This window comes from Sciurus carolinensis, chromosome X, assembly GCF_902686445.1.
Source record: "Sciurus carolinensis chromosome X, mSciCar1.2, whole genome shotgun sequence".
NCBI classification, from domain to species: Eukaryota; Metazoa; Chordata; class Mammalia; order Rodentia; family Sciuridae; genus Sciurus; species Sciurus carolinensis.
This window is the reverse complement of record NC_062232.1, coordinates 53517173-53540586: the sequence shown is the minus strand read 5'-3', so window position 1 is coordinate 53540586 and position 23414 is coordinate 53517173. Positions and strand designations below refer to the sequence as shown.

Here is a 23414-nt window from a genome sequence, read left to right as displayed (position 1 = left end):
TATTTATATATCCTGGTTACTAGATTTGTATCAAATTCACAATTTACAAATATTTTCTCCCATTCCATGGATTATCTTTTCACTTTCTTAATGATGCACTTTGAAGTTCAAAAGTATCTCATTTTGGTGGAGTCCAGCATCTGTTTGTTCTTTTGTGTCTGTGCTTTTGGTGTCATATCTAAGAAACCATTGCCTAACTCATCATGATATTTTATACCTATGTTTTCTTTCAAGAGTTTAATAGTTTTATCTTTCACTTTAGGTATGGGATACATTTTGAGTTAATATTTACATATGGTGTGAGGTAATGGCTCAACCTCAATTTTTTTCTCATGTGGGATATCCAGTTATCCCAGCATCATTAGTTAAAAAGATTACTATTGCCCCCATCAAATACTCTTGGCTCCCTCGGTGAAAATCAATTGACCATAAATGTATGGGTTTGTTTCTGTATTTTTGGTTCCATTCTATTGACATAAATAGTTTTTTAATGAATTATTTTCCCTGAGCTCTAACCTGGGGCCACCATAAGTAGAATCATGCCATTTTTGCCCTCATTTATGACTAATTTTGGTGGAGTTCCATGGGACCTCACTTAGGAATAAGAAGCCGAAAACTAGTTGTCCAGGAAATCAGGAATGGGACGTGTAGTGGTGCACTGGAGAGAACTTTGGTTTGGAATTAGTAAGACCTAGATTTGAATGCTAGTTCTATCCAAAATTGTATGGCTTTGTGTAAGTTTGTTAACCTGTAGGAACTTCAGCTACTGTGAAATGGGGATGATGGCAATGTCAATCTCAGAGGGCATTAGCATTAAGAGGCAAAAGTTGTGAAAGTGATGACATGATCTCTGGGACACAGTAGGTATCTGACATCAAGCAAACTTATAGCTTGTGCATAGTCTTGTGGCTCCTTCCTTTCTGATCCAGAGTGGTTGTATGGGATCAGTAAAGATGGGCTATTCCATAGCAACCTGTGCCAGTTCCTGTGTTTCTGCTTCTGTCTCCTACACCTATAGTAGCTATAGTTCTATTCCCTCACCTCTTCTGTCATGGGTGGCATAAAGGGTGACTGATAAAGAAGAAGAAACTAGCTTTCTATACACAAACTTTCCAGCTAGAAGGGTAAATCTTAGGTTTGAGGGATGCCCAGTAGTGAACTACAGAGTAATTAGGAAATAACTGTATACTGTTTTATATATCTAGAGCTTTATTTTTATAGAAGAAACATGTAGTTCCATGATGGATCTGAAACTCTGTCATAGCTGAGGGAATCCTGTCTGTGTGAGCCACAATTCAGGTCCCTTGTTTACCTTGTGGCAGTCCCAAATTGTAAGGAAAGAAGCTGAGATGAAACAAACTACCCTTCTTCTACACAAAACTTCCACTCCTAAACCTAAATAGTAATGGTATCACCAAGGTTTAGGAGAACAGTGTTTGTTGGCTTCTCATTGCTTCAGTTAGTTGGCTAGAGTGACTCACGAGACCCCTAAACAGGGTTGTTGCCCTAAAACAACCCAGGGGTGGGGATAGAGCCACCTCTTTTGCTGGCCAGCCCTCCCCAGTTCTCCCAGGCCCCTCTGGTTCCTTTCTGCATACCTGACTCTGCCACTTGGAAGGGTATGCCATTTTTGGAACCTGCATTCAATAAGTACTTTCTAGCTTGGTTGTCATCACGTCATTATCCTTATGATCCACTCCCTCTTCAAATTCTTCCTTTCTTATGGCTCTGTTTGGATTCCTTGTGCCTTTGTGGATTTAGTAATAGGGCATGTGGCTCCTGTTATATGATTGCCAACTCCTGAGTCTCAGGAAGACCATATTCAACTTTGTGTTGGTCAAACAATTTGCGCAGGGCACTGATGTAGAGTGCATGGTACTTGTCCACAGTCTCCTTGTTGGGCATGTTAATCTTGGGGATTGGCAGGGGTTCCCCAACTATGGAGAAGGAGAAGAGAGAAGCATCAGATTCCCCTCCCCAACTCACACTACCCTCCCCTCACTGGGGGCCACATACTGACAGTATCTGGGCCCTTTCCCTTCCCTCATTTTTTTTTGTTGTTATTGATCTTTTTATCTTTCTTTCTTTTTTATACTGGGGATTGAACCCAGGGGCACTTTATTACTGAGCTATATTCCCAGCCCTTTTTTTAAAAAAAAATTTATTGTATAGGTCCTTACTAAATTGCTGAGGTTGTCTTTGAACTTGTGATTCTCCTGTCTCAGTCTCCCAAGCCACTGGGATTACAGGCGTGCACCACCACGCCCTACACTTCCTTCTTTCTTTCCCCCACTCCAACTCTATCCTGCCTTTCATGCTCTGGTCACCTAACCTCAACCATATTGCAGAGAACCAGAGTAAGCACAGGAGAGAGCTGAAGGAATGTGTGTGAATAATGATGTTCTCAGATGTTCTCTTGATAGCTGTTGAACTCTCTCCCGCCTGTGAATGGCCACAACTATTATCTGCTTAATTGTCTTCCCCACCCTACTATGCCACACCTATGGAATTCCCTTTGTTCATCCCAGCTGTTGGTCAGGTCTCCTGCGACTTGATGACTTGAGGTGGGGGGATCAAGGACCCACTCAGCCCAGGGAATGTGGAAAACTCACCAACAGTATTAATGGGCCGATTGAAAGGCAGTAAGCCCCAGGATCCACGAGTGAGGCCCCGGCCATGGAAGGTACAGAAATTTATTCCCAGGAGTTTTTTGAATGCTCTCTGGCAATTTTTTTGAAAGAACCTTATCCATGTGCCTTCAGGGAAAGTCTCCTGATTGTGAACCTCATTCTCACCGAAGGAATAAGAAGGAACAAGGTATGCCCTGCAAAGAGAGAAGCAGAGTATGAAATCCCTGAGGAAGCAAAACCTCTCCAAGCAAAATCTCCCCCAGAAAAACTGTCCAAGATCAGAAACTTCTCCAACCTTCTCATCATAGAACAAGAACTTAAGCAGCCAAGCATCTCCAGCATTGTGTCCCATTCCTGCCAGGGCCCCACCCTCCCAAATGAACTCTCTGAGGTGAGCTGCTGCACTTTGTACTGTGATGGAAAGAAACTAATCTCAGGACACCTAATTCCCTTCAGTGAATCCAGCATCCAGAGTGATCTTCCTAAATTGCATATGTAGACATGTCACTGCCCTCATTAAAACTCTTCCAGAATTCCTCATTGTGTACTCTGGGACTTAGCATGACCTTTGTGCTCCAGTCCTCCCTACTTGGCTAGCTATCCCACTTCCTGTTCCTTCCTTGTACTCTGCTTAGTCCTACTAAATGTGCTAAGTTCTCTCTCATCTGCGTGTTCATGCTTCTTCTTGTCATAAGTGTCTACCCTCTGTCTTCTTGTGGCTAATTCCATTTTGCCCTTCAATTATCAGTTACAATTTTTTTCCTTAGAAGAAATTTTCTTCAGCTACCTCCAATCTACCCTCACAACAGTGGCTTCGGTGCCCTTCATCTAGTGCTGACCTGTCTCTTGCCCTCTTATGTCCTACCCTGCATTATGGTCATCTCCATTCCTGTCTGACTCCCCCAGGAGATGGCAAGCCAATCAAAGGTGAGAATAGTATCATATTCACCTTTGAATCCCAAGGGCCTAACATGGTGCCTGATATGGCATAGATCCTCATGGAATGCTTGAATTCTTTCTCCCCTTTTGTCTGACTGGCAACTCTGATTTAAATTCACAGTACAGATGTCACTGAACTATGAAACCTCTACTCTGGTTCAAGGTCTTTCCATTTAATTTCCATTTCCATAGCAATTAGTATACATCTCCCTTATGCACTTCATTCATTCAACAAATATCTATTGAGTTCTTTCTATGTGCCAGCATTCAGAATATATCCGTAAACACACTGGATCAAAAAAAAATCTCTCGAATTTACCTTTTTACTGGAAGAGGAGAGAGACAAACACTAAAATAGCAGATAAATAAAATGGATGATATGTAAGAAGATGATAAATATAATAGGAAAACAGTAAGGCAGGAGAGTCAGGATAGAGCTGTTTGAGAAGAATCTTTCAGCAAAGACTTGAAGGAGGGACAGGAATGAACCAAGCAGCCACGTGGAGGAATAGTACTCCAGGCAGAGGGAACAGCAAGAGCAAGACTCTAAGGCAGGAGTATGTAGTCTATTTGCGGAATAGCTAGGAGACCAGTGGAACTGCAAAGGCACAAACAAGGGGAAGAAGTAGTGGGTGATGAGGTCAGGAAGGTGAGGTAGCTGAGGACGAGATGAGTAAGTGTCTTTTAGGCCCTTTTAAGGATTTTGGCTTTTGTTCCAAATGGCATGGGAGCCACTGGAGGAACAGAATTATTCTGGCTACAGTTGAAAATAGACTCTTGGAAGTGAGGGAGGCAGAGAGTAGCTAGAAGTATTGTATGATGGTAATTTAAACTAGGTGGTAGTGGTTGAAATAGTAAATGATTGGATTCTGATTATATTTTGTAATGATATGTGTGTGGACCTGTCTTCCACATTGGACTGCAAGTTTGTGAGGACCAGGTCTTACTTATTTTTTGAGTCTCAGTGCCTACTCCTATGCCCTACATACAGTAGGTTTTTGATAACTGCTGAATGAGTAACTGCTGTTATATTTTTTCAAACCAGATTGGATGTTCTTTGGGTTCTTGCTTTATCCACCTTGGCAATCCTTCTAGCACCAGGACCAGTGCCTTCCTTGTCCTTTGGAGGTTCTCAGGGCCTCTCAGTGAGCAGATAGATAGAGTAAAGCCCCACTTCCGTAGACCCCAAGCTTACCAGGCTAATGAGCAGAAGGTGAAAGGTTCCCTGTGATTCTTTCACCAATTTCAAGTGAGAAAATTGCCCACTGAAATATTTCTGGAGGTCCAAACATCCCCAAGGCACAGTAGAGGTGAAGCGGCAAAAGGAAACAACCAGAGTGAAGAAGGCATCCCCCCAACAGGTTTCCCAGGTAGGGCACCATTTTGGAGAGGGCTACAGAGGGCCTCTGGCACCATAACAAGAGTGCCCCAGAACCCAGGGACCCACCCTGTCTTCAGTGCCAGTTTCACAAAACCTTTACGATTTTTGAGGAGGATGGTGGAGGCTCCTGGGCAGCACAAGAGGGCTTCTGCAGCTCCACCCACCACAACAATCACAGCATTGCCTGAGCCTTTCTTGGTCAGCAAGTATTCCAGAGCCAACTCATTTACTGGGCATATACCTGTGAAACCAAAGAGTTTCAAAGTGGTAGAAGAAACTTGGTACAGGGTTTTCTCCAGATTCTTCCTGTTGGAGACAGTTGTGTTTTCTACTTATTGCTGTTTCCACCCCTTGTCTTTGGCCCCCATGTCCTGGGCTAGACTTAGCCTGAGGTGGGTCCTTAGGGCTAGCTGCTTGACTTGGGGGTCTGTGCTGATATAGTTGGGACTATACCAAGTTCCTCTGCCTACTTCCATCCATAGTCTACTAACTTCTAAATCAACAGTCTTTGAAACTCATGAATTACAGCCATCTTCCACTCTGCCCAGGTTGACAGTGCTGGAGACCCTCCAGAATTCTTTCCTTCACGGGTAATCAGGACTAGCCACCATCAACATGCTTTTTCCCTAGGAAACCTGCCAAGGGGGAGCCATTGGCTGGTGGTTTTAAAGAGTAGGCAGACTTGGGAGCCTACCTAAGCCAAATTGAAATGAACAGTGGAATATGGATGACACCTTGTTGTTCAATGACAGCCATGGTCTTTCATCACTTCTGAACTCTGTCTTTGCCCTGTATTCACCTTCTATTCTCTCCTGGGAGATAATAATTGCCTCCAGGATCCAGCCAATGAGAGAGATCCCTGATCTAGGGTCATGCCAACTTCAGAGGGAGCAGAGTCATTCCCTGGGATTCTAGTTATTCCACTTGACTCCTTCAGATAAATGTATCTTACCTTTTATGTTTGGCTTCAGTTGTTTTCTGGTGTCCAGAAGGATGAATATTCATCCAAAGAGTAGGACATTTCTCATACTTCCCTGGCTTAAAGCCTGGTATGGGGAAGTTATCCTGGATTCTGAGGTATGTCGTCTCATACAAGGGCAGAGGGGTTCCCAGGAGATGAGGTTCATGAACCAAGATTATACTAGCTGGTATGAGAGACTCTAAAGTGTTTTTAAGATACCCTGGGATGAGAGATGTATAGAAAACTGGCCAAAAGAAGGCAACTAACATCCCAGAAAAGAGTCTGGTGAATCTTCCCTGATTTTTGTTTGCATTTTGGTTTAATACTTGACTTTCAACTTACTTTCCTTTTGGTATTGATCCTGAGCTCAACCTTCTGGTTCCCCCTGTGAAAGGAATCCTGGCAACTCATATGAATGCCTGTAACTTTCTCTGTTGCCCAACCAAATCCCGCCTCCCAGATCTTGGATAGAATCAGATGCTTTGCCACATACTCCTGATACTGGTCCAGCGTGTTCTGGATTTGATCTTTACCAAGTTCTTTTCTATCAGGGAATGACTGCCAGGGCTAATCAAGGTTGGAACCCTTAGTTAGATTCTAAAATAGAATAATTATACCAAAAATAATTTCGCAAATATATATATGTGTGTGTGTGTGTGTGTGTGTGTGTGTGTGTGTGTAGAAAATACCAATCAAAAATAAATAAATGAAGTAATCAAAGGAAGATCATTAGAGGAGAAGAGGGAGAATGGGGGAAGGAGGAGAGAAGGAAAAGCAGGAGGAATAGGAATTGAAATAAAATTTCTTGCATATGTTATTTTGCCCAAATAAACCCAAATACTATGTGTAATTTAATGCTCCAATAAAAATTGAAAAATAAACAAAATTTAAAAATTGAATAATTTATTATACTCACCCATTGACATCACATATTCTCGCACAATTGGGATCCAGAAGATCCCTTCCAAGGTTCCTAAAAAGGGAGTGATGGATGGGAAAATCCGAGCAAAGCCAGTGGCCTCAGTGGCAAAGTTGATGAAGACACCATAAGAGAGAATGCCATGGGGGTGGCTGACAATGATGTAGTTGTGTTTGGGAGAAAGGTCATGTGTCTTCACCAGCTGTTAGAGGGAGACTGAGTCAGAGCATTGGCTAGGCAGAAGAAAGAGGGGGTGGGTAGAATCAGTCCCCAATGGGTAGCCTATGTTTCCTTATGGGAGCCTCAAATCCCTGCTTCTTGAGATGTCATTATTGTCCTTGTCTTGCCAGGGATCATGGTGGTCAAAGAGGCTAACCTGGGTTTGCCACTGTGGGAAAGGCTGCTATTCATCCATTTCCCCACCTGCCCATCCATCTTGGGACTCTGCTTTGCATTATACTTCTGGGCCTTGACCTTCACTGCTAGCCAACAATACCCTTGAAAAAATGGAACTGGGTTGGGGGTGAGAGTCTGGGCAAAAAGGACCAAGAGCATCCAGAAGAAAGATAGTCACCTTTATTGGGAAGTAATTTTGGAAATATTTCCAGAGTGTCCAGTTTCGTACCCAAGCTGACCGCCTACCACCTGTAGGTAGAAAAGGGAAGGGAAGAGCAGGTGGGGACTTGCCAGTCCCTTTACCTCTCACAGAGGTGAAGAGTTCTGCCTGAAGTATTCAGGCCTTTGGGGAGGTCTCCTTCCCCTACACCCTTAGAGCTTTAAGTAACATCCCTAGTCCAATTCCCAAGACAGGAAGCCCCTGTTTCTCTGGAGCCATCCCAGAAATTTTTAGGAAAACATCTCAAGGCCACAGGCACCTTTTAATTCTTTCTGGGCAGTCTGGCAGAGCCCTCTGTCCTCTTCCCTCCCCACTTTATTTCTCCCCACTCTTCAGCCACTTCCTTCACCCCTGCAGTTCCATCTGTGGCACAGACAGGACCACCATTCTGCCCCCATCACTTACCTCGACTATGGGTTTTCCAATCATAAGCAAGCCAGGCTAAGGTGAGCACAGCCAAGGACCAGAAGTTAGTGAACACAAGGAGGTAAGGCATGAGGACAATGGGAATAGCCCCTGAGGAGACACATGGGATCATGCCCTTCAGTTTCTTTCCAGTTTCAGCACACCTCCCATAACTACCATCTCCACTCCACACCAAAGGGGGAGAGCAAAGGCAGAGTGGGCTATTCTTTCCTTCTCCCCTTGTATAATTCCCTAGTTCTTCTGTGATCCAGGCAGACCTCTAAACTCCTAGATCTAGGCCTCTCAATGGCTGAGGTCTTAACTAAGGGAACAGCAGAATCATGAAGTTCTCAGAGCAGAACCCTCAGCTGGGGCCCAAGAACAGCAGCACTTCTTAGCAAACAGAAAGAACAGCATGTTGGGCTGGTGACTGATTAGTCCCATTCTGGGACCTCAGGAAGTTATTTTTGTTGTTGTTGTTGGTGGTGCTGGGGATTGAACCCATGGCCTTCTCCATGCAAGGCAAGCACTCTACCACTCTGCCAACTGAGCTAAACCCCCAGTCCTCAGGGAATTCTTTATAAAATCTTGACCCTCCTTCCTTTGCTGAACTACTAAGTCTGTATATATGTGGGCAGAGAGCTTGCCTACAGTATACAGGCTATTTGATACTGAGAAGAAAATGCAGATTAGAAATTGCTTGACTATGTTGTTTTTACCCTTTCAAAATGTTATGAAAGCTCAAAAGGGAAAAATTTATCCCTGTTAGCAATTTATCTCTGTCTCTGTTGCTGTGAAATGCAAGCATAATACATCTTATAGTTTTGGGAAATGAATGCCATTTTTATTTTTATTTAGTTTTTGCCATGTTGGGGATTGAACTCAGGGCCTTGTGCATTGCATCTTATACAAGTGCTCTACCACTGAGCGACATTCCATTTTTAAATGTGCATTCATGGAAGAGAGGGGCTAATTACACATATCATGAATAAGAAAAAAAAAGGACCTGACTAAGGGAATGACTTCTTTGACCAGCTGCCACATCATGATAAATGAAAGTGTAAGAGAAGCAAAAGAAACTCAAGAGTTACCAACAGGCTTGTCTCTTGCATTTGGGACATAGATGAAAATAGCAGGAAAAAGATGTAATGGGTATTGCTTTAAAAAGTCATGTTATGAGCAGGGCATAGTGGCATTCACCTGTAATCCCAGAAATTTGGGAGGCTGAGGCAGAAAAATCATAAGTATGAAGCCAGCCTGAGCAACTTAGCCAAACATTGTCTCAAAATACTACTACTACTACTACTACTACTACTAATAATAATAATAATATGGCTAGGGGGTGTAGATCAGTGGTAGAGCACTTGCCTAGCATGTGCTTGGCTCTGGCTTCCATCCCCGGTATTGCTAAAATACCAAAAACAAACAAACAAACACAAATTTCTAATTATAGGTGATCTAAGTATGTCATTTTTTTCCTGTCCTGCTTTGAATAATTTTTGTTGGAATCCTCAGTATTTACAACCATGTCTGACACATCATAGGCCAACAAATATCTAGACTGACTGAAAAATAAATAAATAAACAAACATTTTCTCCTTCCATTCAACTTAAATGATTAATATTTAGTCAGCATGTGCAGTGTTATTTAAATGTGATGTTATTTTAAAAATACAGATGGATTATGGGCCTTCTATCTTATATATTTGGTTTAATCACCAGTCCTAAGGTAGTCTAGGTGCCCTTTCCTGGGTAAACACCCTCCTGTGGAATTTATTGGAACTGCAGGTGTCACTCTGCAGAAAACCAGAACTATCATCAGAGAACAAGCCTTTCAGATCCAGCCTGTTTGAATGTCATCAGTGTAATGCAGGGTGACACAAGTGGGATTGAAGGATATCATGAAGATAAGGGAAGATCAGTGATGTAGAAGAAGGATATCAAGAGGCAGAGTGGAAGAATGGGTTAGGGGAGGCAATGCAGAATGAATTCTTTAAAAATCAGGTTATGTGAATATATAAATATGCCACAGGGAATTTCACCTTTATGCATTAGTAAAAAGAACCAATCAAATATAACTAAATAACCAGGTGTGGTGGCATATGTCTATAATCCCAGCAGCTCGAGAGGCTGAAGCAGGAGGATGGTGAGTTCAAAGCCAACTTCAACAAAAGCGAGGTGCTAAGCAACTCAGTGAGACCCTGTCCCTAAATAAAATACAAAGGAGGGCTGGGAGTGTGTGTGGCTCAGTTGTCGGGTGCCCCTGAGTTTGATCCCCAGAAACCGCCCCGGCCTCCAGCAAAAAACAAAAAGACTAGGAATGTGACTCATTCCTCATTCCTCATCATGTGAGTAAGATGAGGGAAAGGAAGTTTAGTGGAGGAAAGGAAATTGGGGAGGGGAGAGAGGACCTGAGGGAAAAGGGGAACTTTATGAACTGAAATCGAATTCCATGCATGTATGACTTTGTCAGGATGAACCCAACTACTTTGTACAACTATAAAGCTGTAATAAAAATTAATAAAGAGATAGAAGAAACAGAGGCCCAAGGTGGAAATACTGAAGATCACAGAACAAGGGATTTCATAACATAAAGCAAAGGTATCTGGGGAAGGAGTGATGAAAAATAAGCACTTGTGTGTATGTGTGTGTGACACTCCCTTAGGCATGATATTGAGACCAGGAGATGGTTCCAACATTTTGTTCACAGTCAAGTGAAGGAACTTGAAGGGGATTATCAAGAATGAGGTTCATATACATAGGTTCCCTTTTATTTAAATTGCATTGCTGGAGATTGAGCCAGAGCCTCAGGCATGCTAGGAAAATACTCTATCACTGAGCCACATCCCTAGCCCCATAGGTTTCTAATTTAGTTTGTACTGAGCTAACCAAGCCATTCTAGTAGATGTGCAATTGTAGCTCATCATCATTCTAGTTTGCATTTATGATTGCTGATGATGTTTAGTAGTTTCTCCTTTGCTTACCTGCCTTCTGTGTTTCTTCTTTAGTGAAGCTTCTGTTCAAATCTTTAGCCCATTTTTCAACTGGGTTATTTGTTTTCTTACTATTGACTTTGGGGAGATGCTTATACATTTTAGATACAAATCTTTGTTCTAATATGTGATTTGCAAATATTTTCTCCCAGTCCTTGTCTATCCTTTCTTTCTCTTAATGGGAATCTCTTCCTTAGTGTGAAATCTTTTGATTTTGGTGATTTTTCTTTTTTCTTTTGTAGATTGTGTGTGTGTGTGTGTGTGTGTGTGTGTGTGTGTGTGGTACTGGGTCTGAATCCAGGACCGATCTACCACTTAGCTGCACCCCCAGCCCTTTTATTTTTTGGGGATGGGGTCTTGTTAAGTTGCTGAGGGTAGCCTAGAATTTACAATCCTCCTGCCCCAGGCTATAGAATAACTGGTATTACAGCTATTCTGTACCATACCTAACTAGATTGTGCTTTTAATGTCAAATCTGATTCTTGTCCTAACCTCAGGTCATTGAGGTTTTCTCCTGTATTATACTAAATGTTTTCAGCTTGCTGTTTTATGTTTAGATATATGAACCATTTGAAGGTATAATTAACAAATAAAAATTCTATATATTCAAGGTATACAGGATGATTTGATATACATGTATTTATGTAACCATTACCAGAATCAAATTAACCAATGCATCACCACAACTTTGTGTGTGTGTGTGGGGAGTGAAGATACTTAAGACTACTCACTTATCAAACTTTAAGTAAACAATATAGTACTATTAATTATTGTCCCCATTTTGTACATTAGATGCCCAGAACTTATTCATCTTATAACTAAAATTTTATATTCTTTGAAAAATATCTCTGCATATTTTCCCCTGCTCCAGCCCATGGCAACTACCATTCTACTTTCTGCTTCTATGAGTTCAACATTTTCATTAACAGATAGGGTCTTGATATCTTGCCCAGGCTGGCCTGGAACTCCTGGGCTCAAGTGATCCTCCTGCCTCAGCCTCCTGAGTAGCTAGGTCTAAAGGTTCACCCTTCAGTGCCCAGCTGAGTTCAACTATTTTGAATTCCTAATATAAGTAAGGTCATGCAATATTTATCTTTCTGTGTCTAGCTTATTTCACTTAACCTAATATCCTCCATGTTCATCCATGTTGTTGCTGAAGACAGGATTTCCTACTTTTATGGCTAAATAATATTCCTGTGTGTGTGTGTGTGTGTGTGTGTGTGTGTGTGTGTGTCACATTATCTTTATACATTCATCTATTGAGGGACCCTTAATTTTGTTTCATGTCTTGGCTATTGTGAATAGTGCTGCAATGAACATGAAAGTGCAGATATTTCTTCAGCATACTGAATTCATTATCTCTGCAGTTTTTCATAATAACTGTACCATTTAAATTCCCATCAACAGTGTACAAAGATTTCCTTTTTTTTTCCATGGTGTAGTCAGTACCTCTTATCTCTTTTTATCTCTTGTCTTTTTTTTTTCTTTACTTGGAATTGAACCCAGGGGTGCTCTACCACTGTGCTACATTCCCAGCCCTTACTATTTTTATTTCAAGATAGGGTCTTGCTGAGTGGCACAGGCTGGCCTCAAACTTGCAGTGTTCCTTCTCAGACTCTCCAGTGGCTGGAATTACCAGTGTGTGTCCTCTTTGTCTTTTTGATAATAACTATACTAATAGGTGTGTGGTGATATTTCATTGTGGTTTTGATTTGTGTTTCCCTGATAGCTAATAACATTGAACATCTTTTCATATACTTGTTAGCTATTTGCATATTTTCTTTGGAAAAATGTCTACTCAGGTCCTTTGCCCATTTGGAAAATTAGGTTATTTGCTTTCTGATACTGAGTTGCATGAGTTCTTTATATATTTTGGATTTTAACCCTTTATCGGATATGATTCCCAGATATTTTCTTCCATTCTGTATGTTGCTTTATCATTTTGTTGAGTATTTCCTTTGCTGCACAGAGCTTTTTTAGTTTGGTATACTTTCACTTACTTATTTTTGCTTTTATTTTCTGTTTTTATTGTCATGCCACCAAAAATTCATTTCCAAGTTCAATATCAAGGAGCTTTCCCCATATGTTTTCTTCTAAGAGTTTCATGGTTTCAGGTCTTATATTTAAGAATTTAATTAATTTTGTGTTAGTTTTTTATACATGGTGCAAGATAAGGTTCAACATAATTATTGTGCATGCATATGTCCAGTCCAACACCATTTATTGAAGAGACTGTCCTTTATTTACTGTGTACTCTTGGTACCCTTGTTAAAGATTAGTTGACCATATATGTTTGGAATTATTTCTGGGTTCTTTTTTCTGTTCCCTTGGTCTGTGTCCATTTTTTAATGCTGGTTCCATACTGCTTTGATTATGATAGCTTTATAATATAGTTTGAAACCATAAGTATGATGTCTCTAGTTTTGTTTTTCTTTCTCAAGATCACTTTGGCTCTTCAGGGTCTTTTATAGTCCCTATGAATTTTAGGATTGTTCTTTTTGTTTCTGTGAAAGATACTATTGGAATCTTGATAAACATTGAACCTATAGATCATTTTGAGAAGTATGGACATTTTAACAATATTAATTCTTCCAATCCATGGAACACAGGATTTCTTTCTATTTATTTGTGTCTTTAATTTCTTTTATTGTCTTAGTTTTTGGTGTATGTATTTTCACCTCCTAGATTCACTGTTTTCCTAATTAATTTATTCCCAAGTACCTTGTTCTTTTGAAGCCATTCAAAAGAGGATTTTTTATTTGTTTTTTGGGTAGCTCATCGTTAGTGTATAGAAATGTAACTGATTTTTCTGTGTTGATTTTGTATTCTGTCACTTTGCTGAATTCATCTATGAGTTCAGTTTTTTTGGTGGAGATGGAGACTTTAGGGTTTCTATATATAAGATCATTTCACCTGCTATCAGAGACAATTTAATGTCTTCCTTTCCAATTTAGGTGTCTTTTATTTGTTTTCCTTGTCTAATTGTTCTAGCTAGGACTTCCAGTACCATACTGAAAAGAAATGGTGAGAGCGGGCATCCATGTCTTGTTCCTAATCGTAGTGGAGAAGCTTTCAACTTTTCACCATTGAGTATTTTGTCAGCAATGAGCTATTTCTTTTTTTTTTTTTTTTTTTACCAGGAATTGAACCCTGGGTTGCTTAACCACTGAGCCACATCCCCAGCCATTTTTATTTTTTGAGACAGGGTCTTACTAAGTTGCTTGGGGCCTAGCTAAGTTGCTGAGGCTGGCTTTGAACTTGTGATCCTCCTGCCTCAGTCTTCTGAGCTGCTGGGATTATAGTTGTGTGCCACTGCACCTATTAGCAATGGAATTTTTATTTATGGCCTTTGGTTATTCTGAGACATATTCCTTCTATAACTAATTTGGTAAGAATTTGTATCATGAATGGATGTTGAATTTCTTTTATTTTGCTTCTATTAAGAAAACCATATGATTTTTATCCTTCATTGTATTAATGTTATGTATTGCATACTAGGGATTGAACCCAGGGGTGCTTAACCACTGAGCAACATCCCCAAGTCTTTTTATATTCTTTTTATATTATTGTTACATTTTATTTTGGGACAGATTCTTGCTAAGTTGCTTAGGGCCTTGTTAAGTGACTCAAGCTGGTCTCAAACTTGCAATCCTCATGCTTCAGCCTCCTTGCTGGGATTACAGGTGTGCACCATCATACCCAGCTTTGGTGAATATTTTTGATGTGCTATTGGATTTGGTTCCCTCATATTTTGTTGAGGATTTTTGCTTCTATTTTCTAATCAGGGATATGGACCTAGAATTTTCTTTTCTTGTAGCTTTCTTGCCTGCCTTTGTTATCAGGGCAATGCTGGCCTTGTAAAATGGGTTTGGAAGTGTTCCCTTTTCTTTAGTTTTTTGGAAGAATTTAAGAAATGTTGAGTGCTTGATACTGTGGCACACACTTGTTATCCCAGCTACTTTTTTTTTTTTTTTTGCAGTACTGGGGAATTGAACCCAGGGCCTTGTACTTGCAAGGCAAGCACTCTACCAACTGAGCTATCTCCCCAGCCCCTAATCCCAGCTACTTGAAAGGCTGAGGCAGGAGGATCACAAGCTTGAGACCAGCCTTATCAAGATCCTGTCTCAAAATAAAAAATAAAAAGGGCTGGAGATGTAGCTCAGTGGTAGAGCACCCTATATCACAAAGGAAGTACAGTCCCCCCCAAAAAAGTCAATATTAGTTCTTCTTTGAATGTTTGGTACAATTCATTCATGAAGCCATCTGGTTCTGGGCTTTAACTTATTGGGAGATTATTGATTGACACAATCTCCTTACTCATTATTGATCTGTTCAGATTTTATGGTTCTTCATGTTTCATTCTTGGTAGGTTGTATGTATCTAGGAATGTATCCATTTTTTCTAGGTTATCTAATTTGCTGGCATGTGATCATTCACACTAGTCTTGTGATCCTCTGTATTTCTGTGGTATCAGTAATAATGTATCCTCTTTCATGTTTTATTTTATTTGATATTCTTTTTTCTTGATTAGTCTAAAATTTTGTCAATTTTGTTTATCTTTTCAAAAAGCTAACTCTTACATTTGTTGATCTTTTCTATAATTTTTTCTAGTCTCTATTTCATTTATTTAATCTCTGATCCTTATTATTTCCTTCCTTATGCTAACCATGAACATATTGTTTTTCTAGTTCTTCAAGGCATAAAATTAGTGTGTTTATTTGAGATCTTTTTTTTTCTTTATGTAAGTGTTTATTGACATAAATGTTTTTATTGGTTTATTCATATTTCATTCTCTGAAGATATTTAAGGGGCACTCTTTTTAAATTTCTATTTTCAATTTTTATCTTATTTTGATGCTGTTCCTTTATTTTGATTAGTCTCTCCCTAAATTTCTACTTATCAAAATTCCCTCAGCTTTCTAGGCTTAGCTTAATTTACACTTTCTTGGTGATATCTTTGCTAATCCCCTTGGCAGAATTAAAGGTTTCTTCCTCTGCTTACTCCTAACATGCTAATGTGTTCCTGTCTCTCCTTATTCCACTTGGTCTGTTTGTGTAGCTGGTACCTCATAGGTCTGGTCCTCTCCCTATTAGATATAACATTGAAAACAGTCATTAGCTGGCACAGGCAGATTGCTCGTGATATGTATTTATCACACTGAATTGTAGTACAGGGAGAAGTTCCATTTCAAAATTACCCAAGTTGGCCCAATGCTTGCAGAAATCCAAGGATACCACTGGTTTGTCAAAGAGGATTTTCAGTGGCTTTCTAATTACTTATTGGAAAGAAATTAGGTATAAGAAACTAAAGGAGTAAAATATGATGTAATAATTCAACAAACATTAACTAAAACTGCCAGATGCAGTGGTGCTTATCTGTAATCCTGGAGGCTAGGGAGGCTGAGGCAGGAGGATGGCAAGTTCAAAGCCAGCCTCAGCAATTTACTAAGGCCCTAAGCAACTTAGCGAGACCCTGTCTCAAAGTAAAAAATAAAAAGGGCTGGGGATACAGCTCAGTGGTTAAGTGCCCCTGTGTTCAATATCCAGCACCAAAAAAACCAAAAACAAAACAATCATTGACTGAAACTGCCTCATATGAAATCACTGCTAAAAGTCATGGGGAGACCATTGGGGATGGGAAGGAAGAAGGGAATAAGCTCTGAAATGATGAGAGTGATGCAAGTGTGCTCCTTGATCCTGTGTATTGGGCATTTGCTATGAAACAGCAGTCCATTCATCACCTAAAGAGGAATTATCTTATTTAATCCTCTCACAATTCTGATAGGTAATTTTATTATTCCCATTTCACAGATGAAGAGACTGAGGCTCAGAGAGGTCACATATTTTCACTCCAAACTTTGAAAAAAAGAAAGTTGGTAACATTTATTATGTGCCAAGAGCTATTTTTAAGCACCTTTTTGTATTAACTCATATTAATGTATGGAGAAAACAAAGTTCCTGCTTCCAGAAACTCTAGGCTTCATGTGGATGTTAATATTTAAAGAAGAAGGGTAGGAGTTTGACTGATTGGTGGAGGAAAGGCCTTCCACGCACAAGGAAGTACTTGAACACAGTCCTGGAGATGATAGAGTCCAAGGCCTTTGAGTATCACCAAATTCTGTGAAACTACAAGGAGCATGAGGAAGCCATAGAACAGGAAGTGAAGCTGGGAAATAAGCTGTGGGTTTTAGAGCTTATGCTAAAAGGAATGAGTAGTCAGTAAAGACTATTAAGCAGAGAAATGGCTTAATCATATCAGTATTTTGGGAAGACAACTTGGAATAACTGTGGGAAACGGAGAAACTGTAGGCAGGGAGCTGTAGCTGTAGCTAAAGAGTGCTTGCCTAGCATGCACGAAACATGAGGTTCAATTTCCAGAACTGCAAAAAGGGAAGAAAGAAAGAAAAACTGTAGGCAGGGTGATCAGCTAAGAGTTTTAGTGATTCAGATGAGAGACAATGGGAACCCAGAATAGGCTACTGTATCTCAGACCAGTTTGAAAGCTGCCTTGGGAGTTAAAATTTCAGCCCAATGCAGTTGTAGGGAGAATGGAGAGGGAGCAGTGAAGGATGTCTTGACAGGACCCGTGGGGATGCTGGGAATGCAGTATAGTCCTTATCCGCTACATTTTCTAGGAACTAGTTATATTTTTTTCTTCCTGAAGGTGCAATGAAATCAAAGTCTAGGGTGTCTGCCTTGGAAGTGATTGTCACGTATCTGTGGGTCAAATGCAAGGTTGGCAGTCTCATGATGTGGTGCTATAGTTTGAATGTGTCCCTCAAAATTCATGTGTTGGAAACTTAATCTCCAATACAACATTTTTGAGGGGTGAGAACTTTTAAGTGTTAAATGGATAAATGCTGTCATCAAAGGAGTGGCTTCCTGATAAAGGTGAGCATGGCTCCCTCTTGCACCTCTCTGTTGCATATACTTCCTCACATTTCTTGCTTTCTGCCATGGGATGATGTGGTAAGAAGACCCTCTCCAGATTTTGGCACTTTGATATTTGACTTGCCAGTCTCCAGAACTATGAGCTAAATAAGCTTCTATTGTTGATAAGTGATCCAGTCTGTAATATTCTGTTATAGCAACAGAAACAAAGACAGGTGAAGTGGTTGGACTCCAATTTATATGATAGAAAGGAAGAAAATCATCATCTGTTGAAGATTTTCTCACTTCATTGATCTTCAGGATATTCCTTTTTTTTTTTTTTTTTTTTGGTGGTGGTGGTTGGGGGGTACTGGGATTGAATACAGATTCACTTTACCACTGAGCCACATCCCCAGCCCTTTTTATTTGTTATTTTAAGACAGGGTATCACTAAGTTGTTTATGGTCTCTCTAAGTTGTTGAGGCTGGCCTTGAACTTGAGATCCTCCTGCCTCGATCCCCTGAGCTGCTTGGATTACAGGTGTGTACCAATGTGCCAGGCTTTAGGACATTCTTGAGAGGCTGGTACTATACTCTGTTTCTACTGTGGTGGGTGCTCAAGGTCACATAAAAAATAATTGAGACTTACTTGCACCAGATCTCATAGCAAATAGATGGTAGAACTCTGACCCCAAAGACTATATTCTGTTTTTTGTAGTACCAGGAACTAAAGAGGGCAGAATTCCCCATATATACAAGAAGGATGGATGTCTGAGCGAGAGAAAAAACAACAAGAGGTGAACTTAAAGGTTTCTGCTTAGGAAGAAGGAATATGGAAGGATCATCAATTTAGTGTCAAGTTTTCAAATCCCAATACTCTCCCCCAAAATAGTGTCAAACTTACTCATGACCTATTTACCATGTCATTCTGCTTTCATTTCCTGACTCTCCTGAGCCACTCAACCAGTTGTGATATTTTTTTTCTGACAACCTAATATCACTTTATCGTGGCTCTTTCTTTTGCTCACAACAGTCTAACATAGTGATTTGGGTATGTGTCCAGCATTGGCACATAAAATATGCAGACTGTTAGAATGAATGATTCATTTATCTCTGTTACTAGATAGTAAAGAGCCTGTAATTAACTCATTGTTGTAGTCTCAGAAAAGGCAGCACAATGTCTTACATTTAATGCTTGCTCTATTTAAGTATTGGAGAACAGATTTTAATCTCTGTGGGCATCACACCTTGGTAGATGACATAGCTATCTTGGTAATCTCCAAGACCCAGGATTCTTACAATTTCTAGCATAATCACTAAATGAACAGAATCAGGATGTTTAACATTGAAAGTAGTAGAGAAAGACAAATGGAATAGTGCCTATAATCCCAGCAGTTCAGGAGACTGTGGCAGGAGGGTTGCAAGTTCAAAGCCAGCCTCAGCAATTTAGCGAGGCCCTAAGCAACTTAACAAGACCCTGTCTCAAATTAAAAAATAAAAAGGTCTAGTGATATGGCTCGGTGGTTAAGGGGTCCTGGGATCAATCCTGGGTACCTAAATAAATAAATCAAGACAAATGGCCAACAAGCAAGTCAAAACCACAATGAAATATCATTTCACATCCATTAGGATGGTTACAACAGCAACAAAAAATAAGAGTGTTGCTGGTTGTGGTGATGTGCATCTATCATCCTAGTGATTTGGAGGCTGAGGCAGGAGGATCACAATTTCAAGGTCAGCCTCAGCAACTTAATGAGACCCTAAGCAACTTAGTGAGACCCTGTCTCAAAAACTATAAAGGGCTGGGGAAGTAACTCAGTGGTAAAGAGCTCCTGGGTTCAATACTCAGCACAAAAAAAAGAGTTGCTGAGGATGTGGAGAATTTAAACCCTTGTTCACTGTTGTTAGAAATGTAAAACGGAATAGCCACTGTGGAAAACGTGTTGGAAGTTCCTCAAAAATAAATAAACAAATAAATAAATAAAACAGAATTACCATATGATCCAGCAATTCCACTGAGTTGCTGGGATTACAGGAATGTGCCATCATACCCAGTTTATGCATTCATTTTGACAGTAGCATTATTTAAAATAGCCAAAAAGCAGAAGTATCTATCAATGGATGAATGCATACATGATATTTAGTGTATCCATACAAGGTAATATGATTTAGCTTCATAAAGGAAGGAAATTCTCTTCTACTTGGGAGACTGAGGCAGGAGGATCTTGAGTTTGAGGCCAACCTCAGCAACATAGCAAGACCCACTCTCAAAATTAAGAAAGGAAATTCTGACACATGCTACAATATGGAGGAACCTTAATAACATGCTAAGTGAAATAAGTCAGTCAAAAAAGATGAATACCCTATGATTCCACTTACATGTAGTACCTAGAATGGGCAAATTCATAGAGACAGAAAGGAGAATGTTAGTTAGTAGCTGGAAGGAAAGAAAATTGGGTAGTTAGTGTTCAATGATATAGATTTTCAGTTTGAGAAAATGAAAAATTCAGGAGAGGATTGGTGGTGAATGTACTGAACATTACTGAACTATATAGACTTTAAAATGGTTAAAATGATAAATTTGATGCTCTGTGTATTTTATCACAATAGAAAACAACCTTTAAAATGCAGGCAAAAGACAACATTCACATTTATTATTATGTGATTTCACTGATGACACAACATGTATCCCTAACATGCCCACTCCACTCCTTCAGCTCTTTCAGGACCACCGAAGTTGGAGAGATTTAGCATGCAGGAGGCTATTCCTCACCTTCTTTGTCCCTTACCTATTCAGTTGCCTGATATTCGCTCAGTTCTTTCCCTGCCCAGAGACAGTGCCCTTTGAGAGGGGAAAAGGAATAGAGAAAAAAAAATACTTAAGGAAGTTATTTTCTGGGAGAAAAATAGGACCATTTTAATGAAGAGAGCCACCCCAGAGAACCTAGATAATCTGGGCATTTGTGTTCAAGTATTATACCAAGGCCTTCTTGTATAGAAGACACCATGAGCCTAAAAGGATCCACTTACACAGCTCCTCTTCCTTCCTATTTTTTAACTTTTATTTCATTTTTGTGGTGCCAGGGATTGAACCCAGGGCAAGTCAGGCAGGTGCTCTACCACTGAGCCATACCCTCAGCACTCAGCTCTTCTTCCCCTGACCTCTTTCCCTTGCTCTCTCTCTGGCCCCTCTTTGCTCACTCTTTTTGGGTTCCAGACTTGAAATGATGGCTGCTAGTGCTATGTATATTTCTCTTAGGAAATTCCCTTGCCCCTCACTTTTCTAGCTGAGGACTGGAATTTAGCAAAGGGGACTCTTTGAGGAAGTTAAGGTAAAATGCATAGGAAAACAAAAACTATGGAAAACTATAAACAAATAAGTTTACAAAAATTACCTTTCTTTTCTTTCTACTGCTAGAGGCAAATAATTGATGAGCTCACGCATGATTCCATTTTACTATCTGTCTATCTATCTGTCAATCAATCGATTATCTATCTACTTATTTATTTTTGTGGCACTGGGAATTGAATCCAGGGGTGCTTCTATCACTGAGCTATATCCCTGGCCCCTTTTATCTTTTGAGTCAGCGTCTCCCTAAATTCCCAAGGCTGGTCTCAAACTTTTGATCCTCTTGCCTCAGCCACCCAAATAGAGAATTTCCTTTTTAATAAGGTATAGTAAGTCTTTATCTTTTGGGGGAACATGGACCTCCCTGGCAATCTGGTAATGTTTATGGACTCCTTCTCTGAAAAATATTTTTAAATGCACAAATAAGGTACACATACATACAAAAAAACCCATAATGTTAAAATATAGTTATCACAATATTACTCAAAATGTGATATAGTAACCAATATTAACTTCTTGGTTTATGCATAAATAACCAGATTTATCAGCATTTCCAATAAGTACTAGAATTTTGAAGCAGTAATGGGCATAAATGAAATTTCAAGATGCCTGTAACAACTTTAATATGAAATGCAAATCTCTGTAGTGTCTGCTCTTTACAAAGTCACAGGGGCTGCTGACACTTCTGGGGTTTATTGCCCACATTCATCATTGAAGGATATGCTCCACTTCCACTAGAGGTTAGTGAAAGGAAAGATATATTTCTTTTGAGCCAAATTCAAAGTCCTACAGTTAACCTCAAATTCTTGGTCTGCAGAACCCTGTTTAAGATCCTCTATTCTAAGGAGTCATATAGCTTCCCATGGATTGGAGCCAGCTGTTTTCTACCTGTTCATCCTTCAGAATGACATTATTTCTTCTCATCTGGTTTCCAAGCTTGGCCCTATAATTGATATCCAACACAGCCCTGGTTTCTGGCTGGCCAGAGCTTGTGGCAGTCAACCCATTTGTTCTACATTGACGACTGTTGTGCCCTCAGTTCACCAAACAAGTGGCCCTTTCTCAAAATTCTGTTCAATGAGTCACTAAGGCAGCCCTCAGATTTTTCACAATTGTCTCTCTCCAGTCTCATACTAGAAAATCACCATACACCTACCTAATAACACCAGCTTTTCAAGCCACCACCACCTCTGCCCTGTGCCCAAATGTTACTCTTTTCAGCCTGCTTCATAGGGGACAGCTCCTGAGAAGGCTGAAATAATCTTTAAACCAGAAAAATCACAGCTTTACTCCTGGCCTTTGTGCCAGCAGCCTAGTCCTTACCCCCAGGATGGAGGGAACCAGTCAGATGATCACATCAGAGCCCTCCTCATCTGGGGGTGTCTAGCCTCTTGATCTGCTCCCATGTGCTCCCCAGCCTTTGGGATTTACTCACCTAAAATTACATAGACTGGAATCCACTGCATAACAGAGAGTGTTCGGAGGCCCTCCTGAAGATCTAGCCTGGAGAAAAAGGTCATAGTCATCGTGGTGTTCTGTTGTGGCAAGAAGCCCAAGCAGAAGCTCTGAACTTCTTAAGCTGAGTTGATTATAGTTGCTTTGCTATAATCTCTTATCACTGGGCTTAGCTGCTGGAGTTTTGTCAGCCTTGACCAAACCTTTCCTCCAGTTCACTCCTTACTCGCTGCCCCACCCCAACTTCCTACACACATGCCAGGTTGCAGATCAGACTATCTCATCTCCCCAATAGGTATCATTTCTCCATGCATGCCCAATTTAAATGTGGCAGAAATGGCCTTAGGTGGCTTTAGTGTGGTAAGGACATGTGTGATAAGTTAGTGTAAAAAAAAAAACAACAGATTAGGCCTGGCCCTCTAAAAAGCAGCCCACCATCTGTCCCTGTTCCAGGAAAGGGACATGGTAGTTGAGCATGGTGGTGCATGCCAGTAATCTCAGTGACTTGGGAGACTGAGGTAAAAGGATTGCAAGTTGGATGCCAGCCTCAGCAACTTAGCAAAACCCCATCTCAGAATTTAAAAAGGGCTAGAGATGTAGCTCAGTGGTTGAGTGCCCCTGGCTTCAATCCTCAGTGCTGCAAAAATGAATAAATTAAAAAAAGAAAAAAAGAAAAAGAAAAGGAACCTGGTAGTGACACTTCTTTCTGCCCTAGCGGCTACTCTGGTTCTGCCTGTTTTCTGGTGAGAGCTGCCTAGTCTACCTAAGGCTGTTAATCTGCACAAATAGTTAGACTTCCCAATTCCCTATTTGTGCCTCCATTCCCAGGGACTGTGTATCAGCAGCCAGATCCAGTATGGCAAAGCAGGAGGAACACTGCACAGAGAGCAGACTAGCT

General features: G+C 40.4%; 2 protein-coding genes across 5 annotated transcripts in view; one reads left to right on the top strand and one right to left on the bottom strand.

Annotated features, from left to right (window-relative positions):
- Pdzd11 (PDZ domain containing 11) overlaps window positions 1–23414 on the top strand; it is a 117058-nt gene that overhangs the window by 70610 nt on the left and 23034 nt on the right. The window lies entirely within an intron of this gene.
- Dgat2l6 (diacylglycerol O-acyltransferase 2 like 6) lies at window positions 653–22654 on the bottom strand. Of its 3 annotated transcripts, XM_047537089.1 has the most exons (8): window positions 22497–22523; window positions 20502–20554; window positions 7852–7962; window positions 7405–7475; window positions 6828–7032; window positions 5017–5191; window positions 2613–2824; window positions 653–1937 (listed from the first exon to the last, which is right to left on the bottom strand). In XM_047537089.1, exons 3-8 carry the CDS (start codon window positions 7940–7942, stop codon window positions 1783–1785), a joined length of 909 nt encoding a protein of 302 aa, XP_047393045.1. In that variant the 5' UTR covers window positions 7943–7962; window positions 20502–20554; window positions 22497–22523; the 3' UTR covers window positions 653–1782. The 3 variants fall into 3 exon arrangements, with proteins under 3 accessions (XP_047393045.1, XP_047393044.1, XP_047393046.1); XM_047537088.1 differs by lacking the exon at window positions 20502–20554 and having other exon boundaries at window positions 22497–22654; XM_047537090.1 differs by lacking the exons at window positions 7852–7962; window positions 20502–20554 and having other exon boundaries at window positions 22497–22654.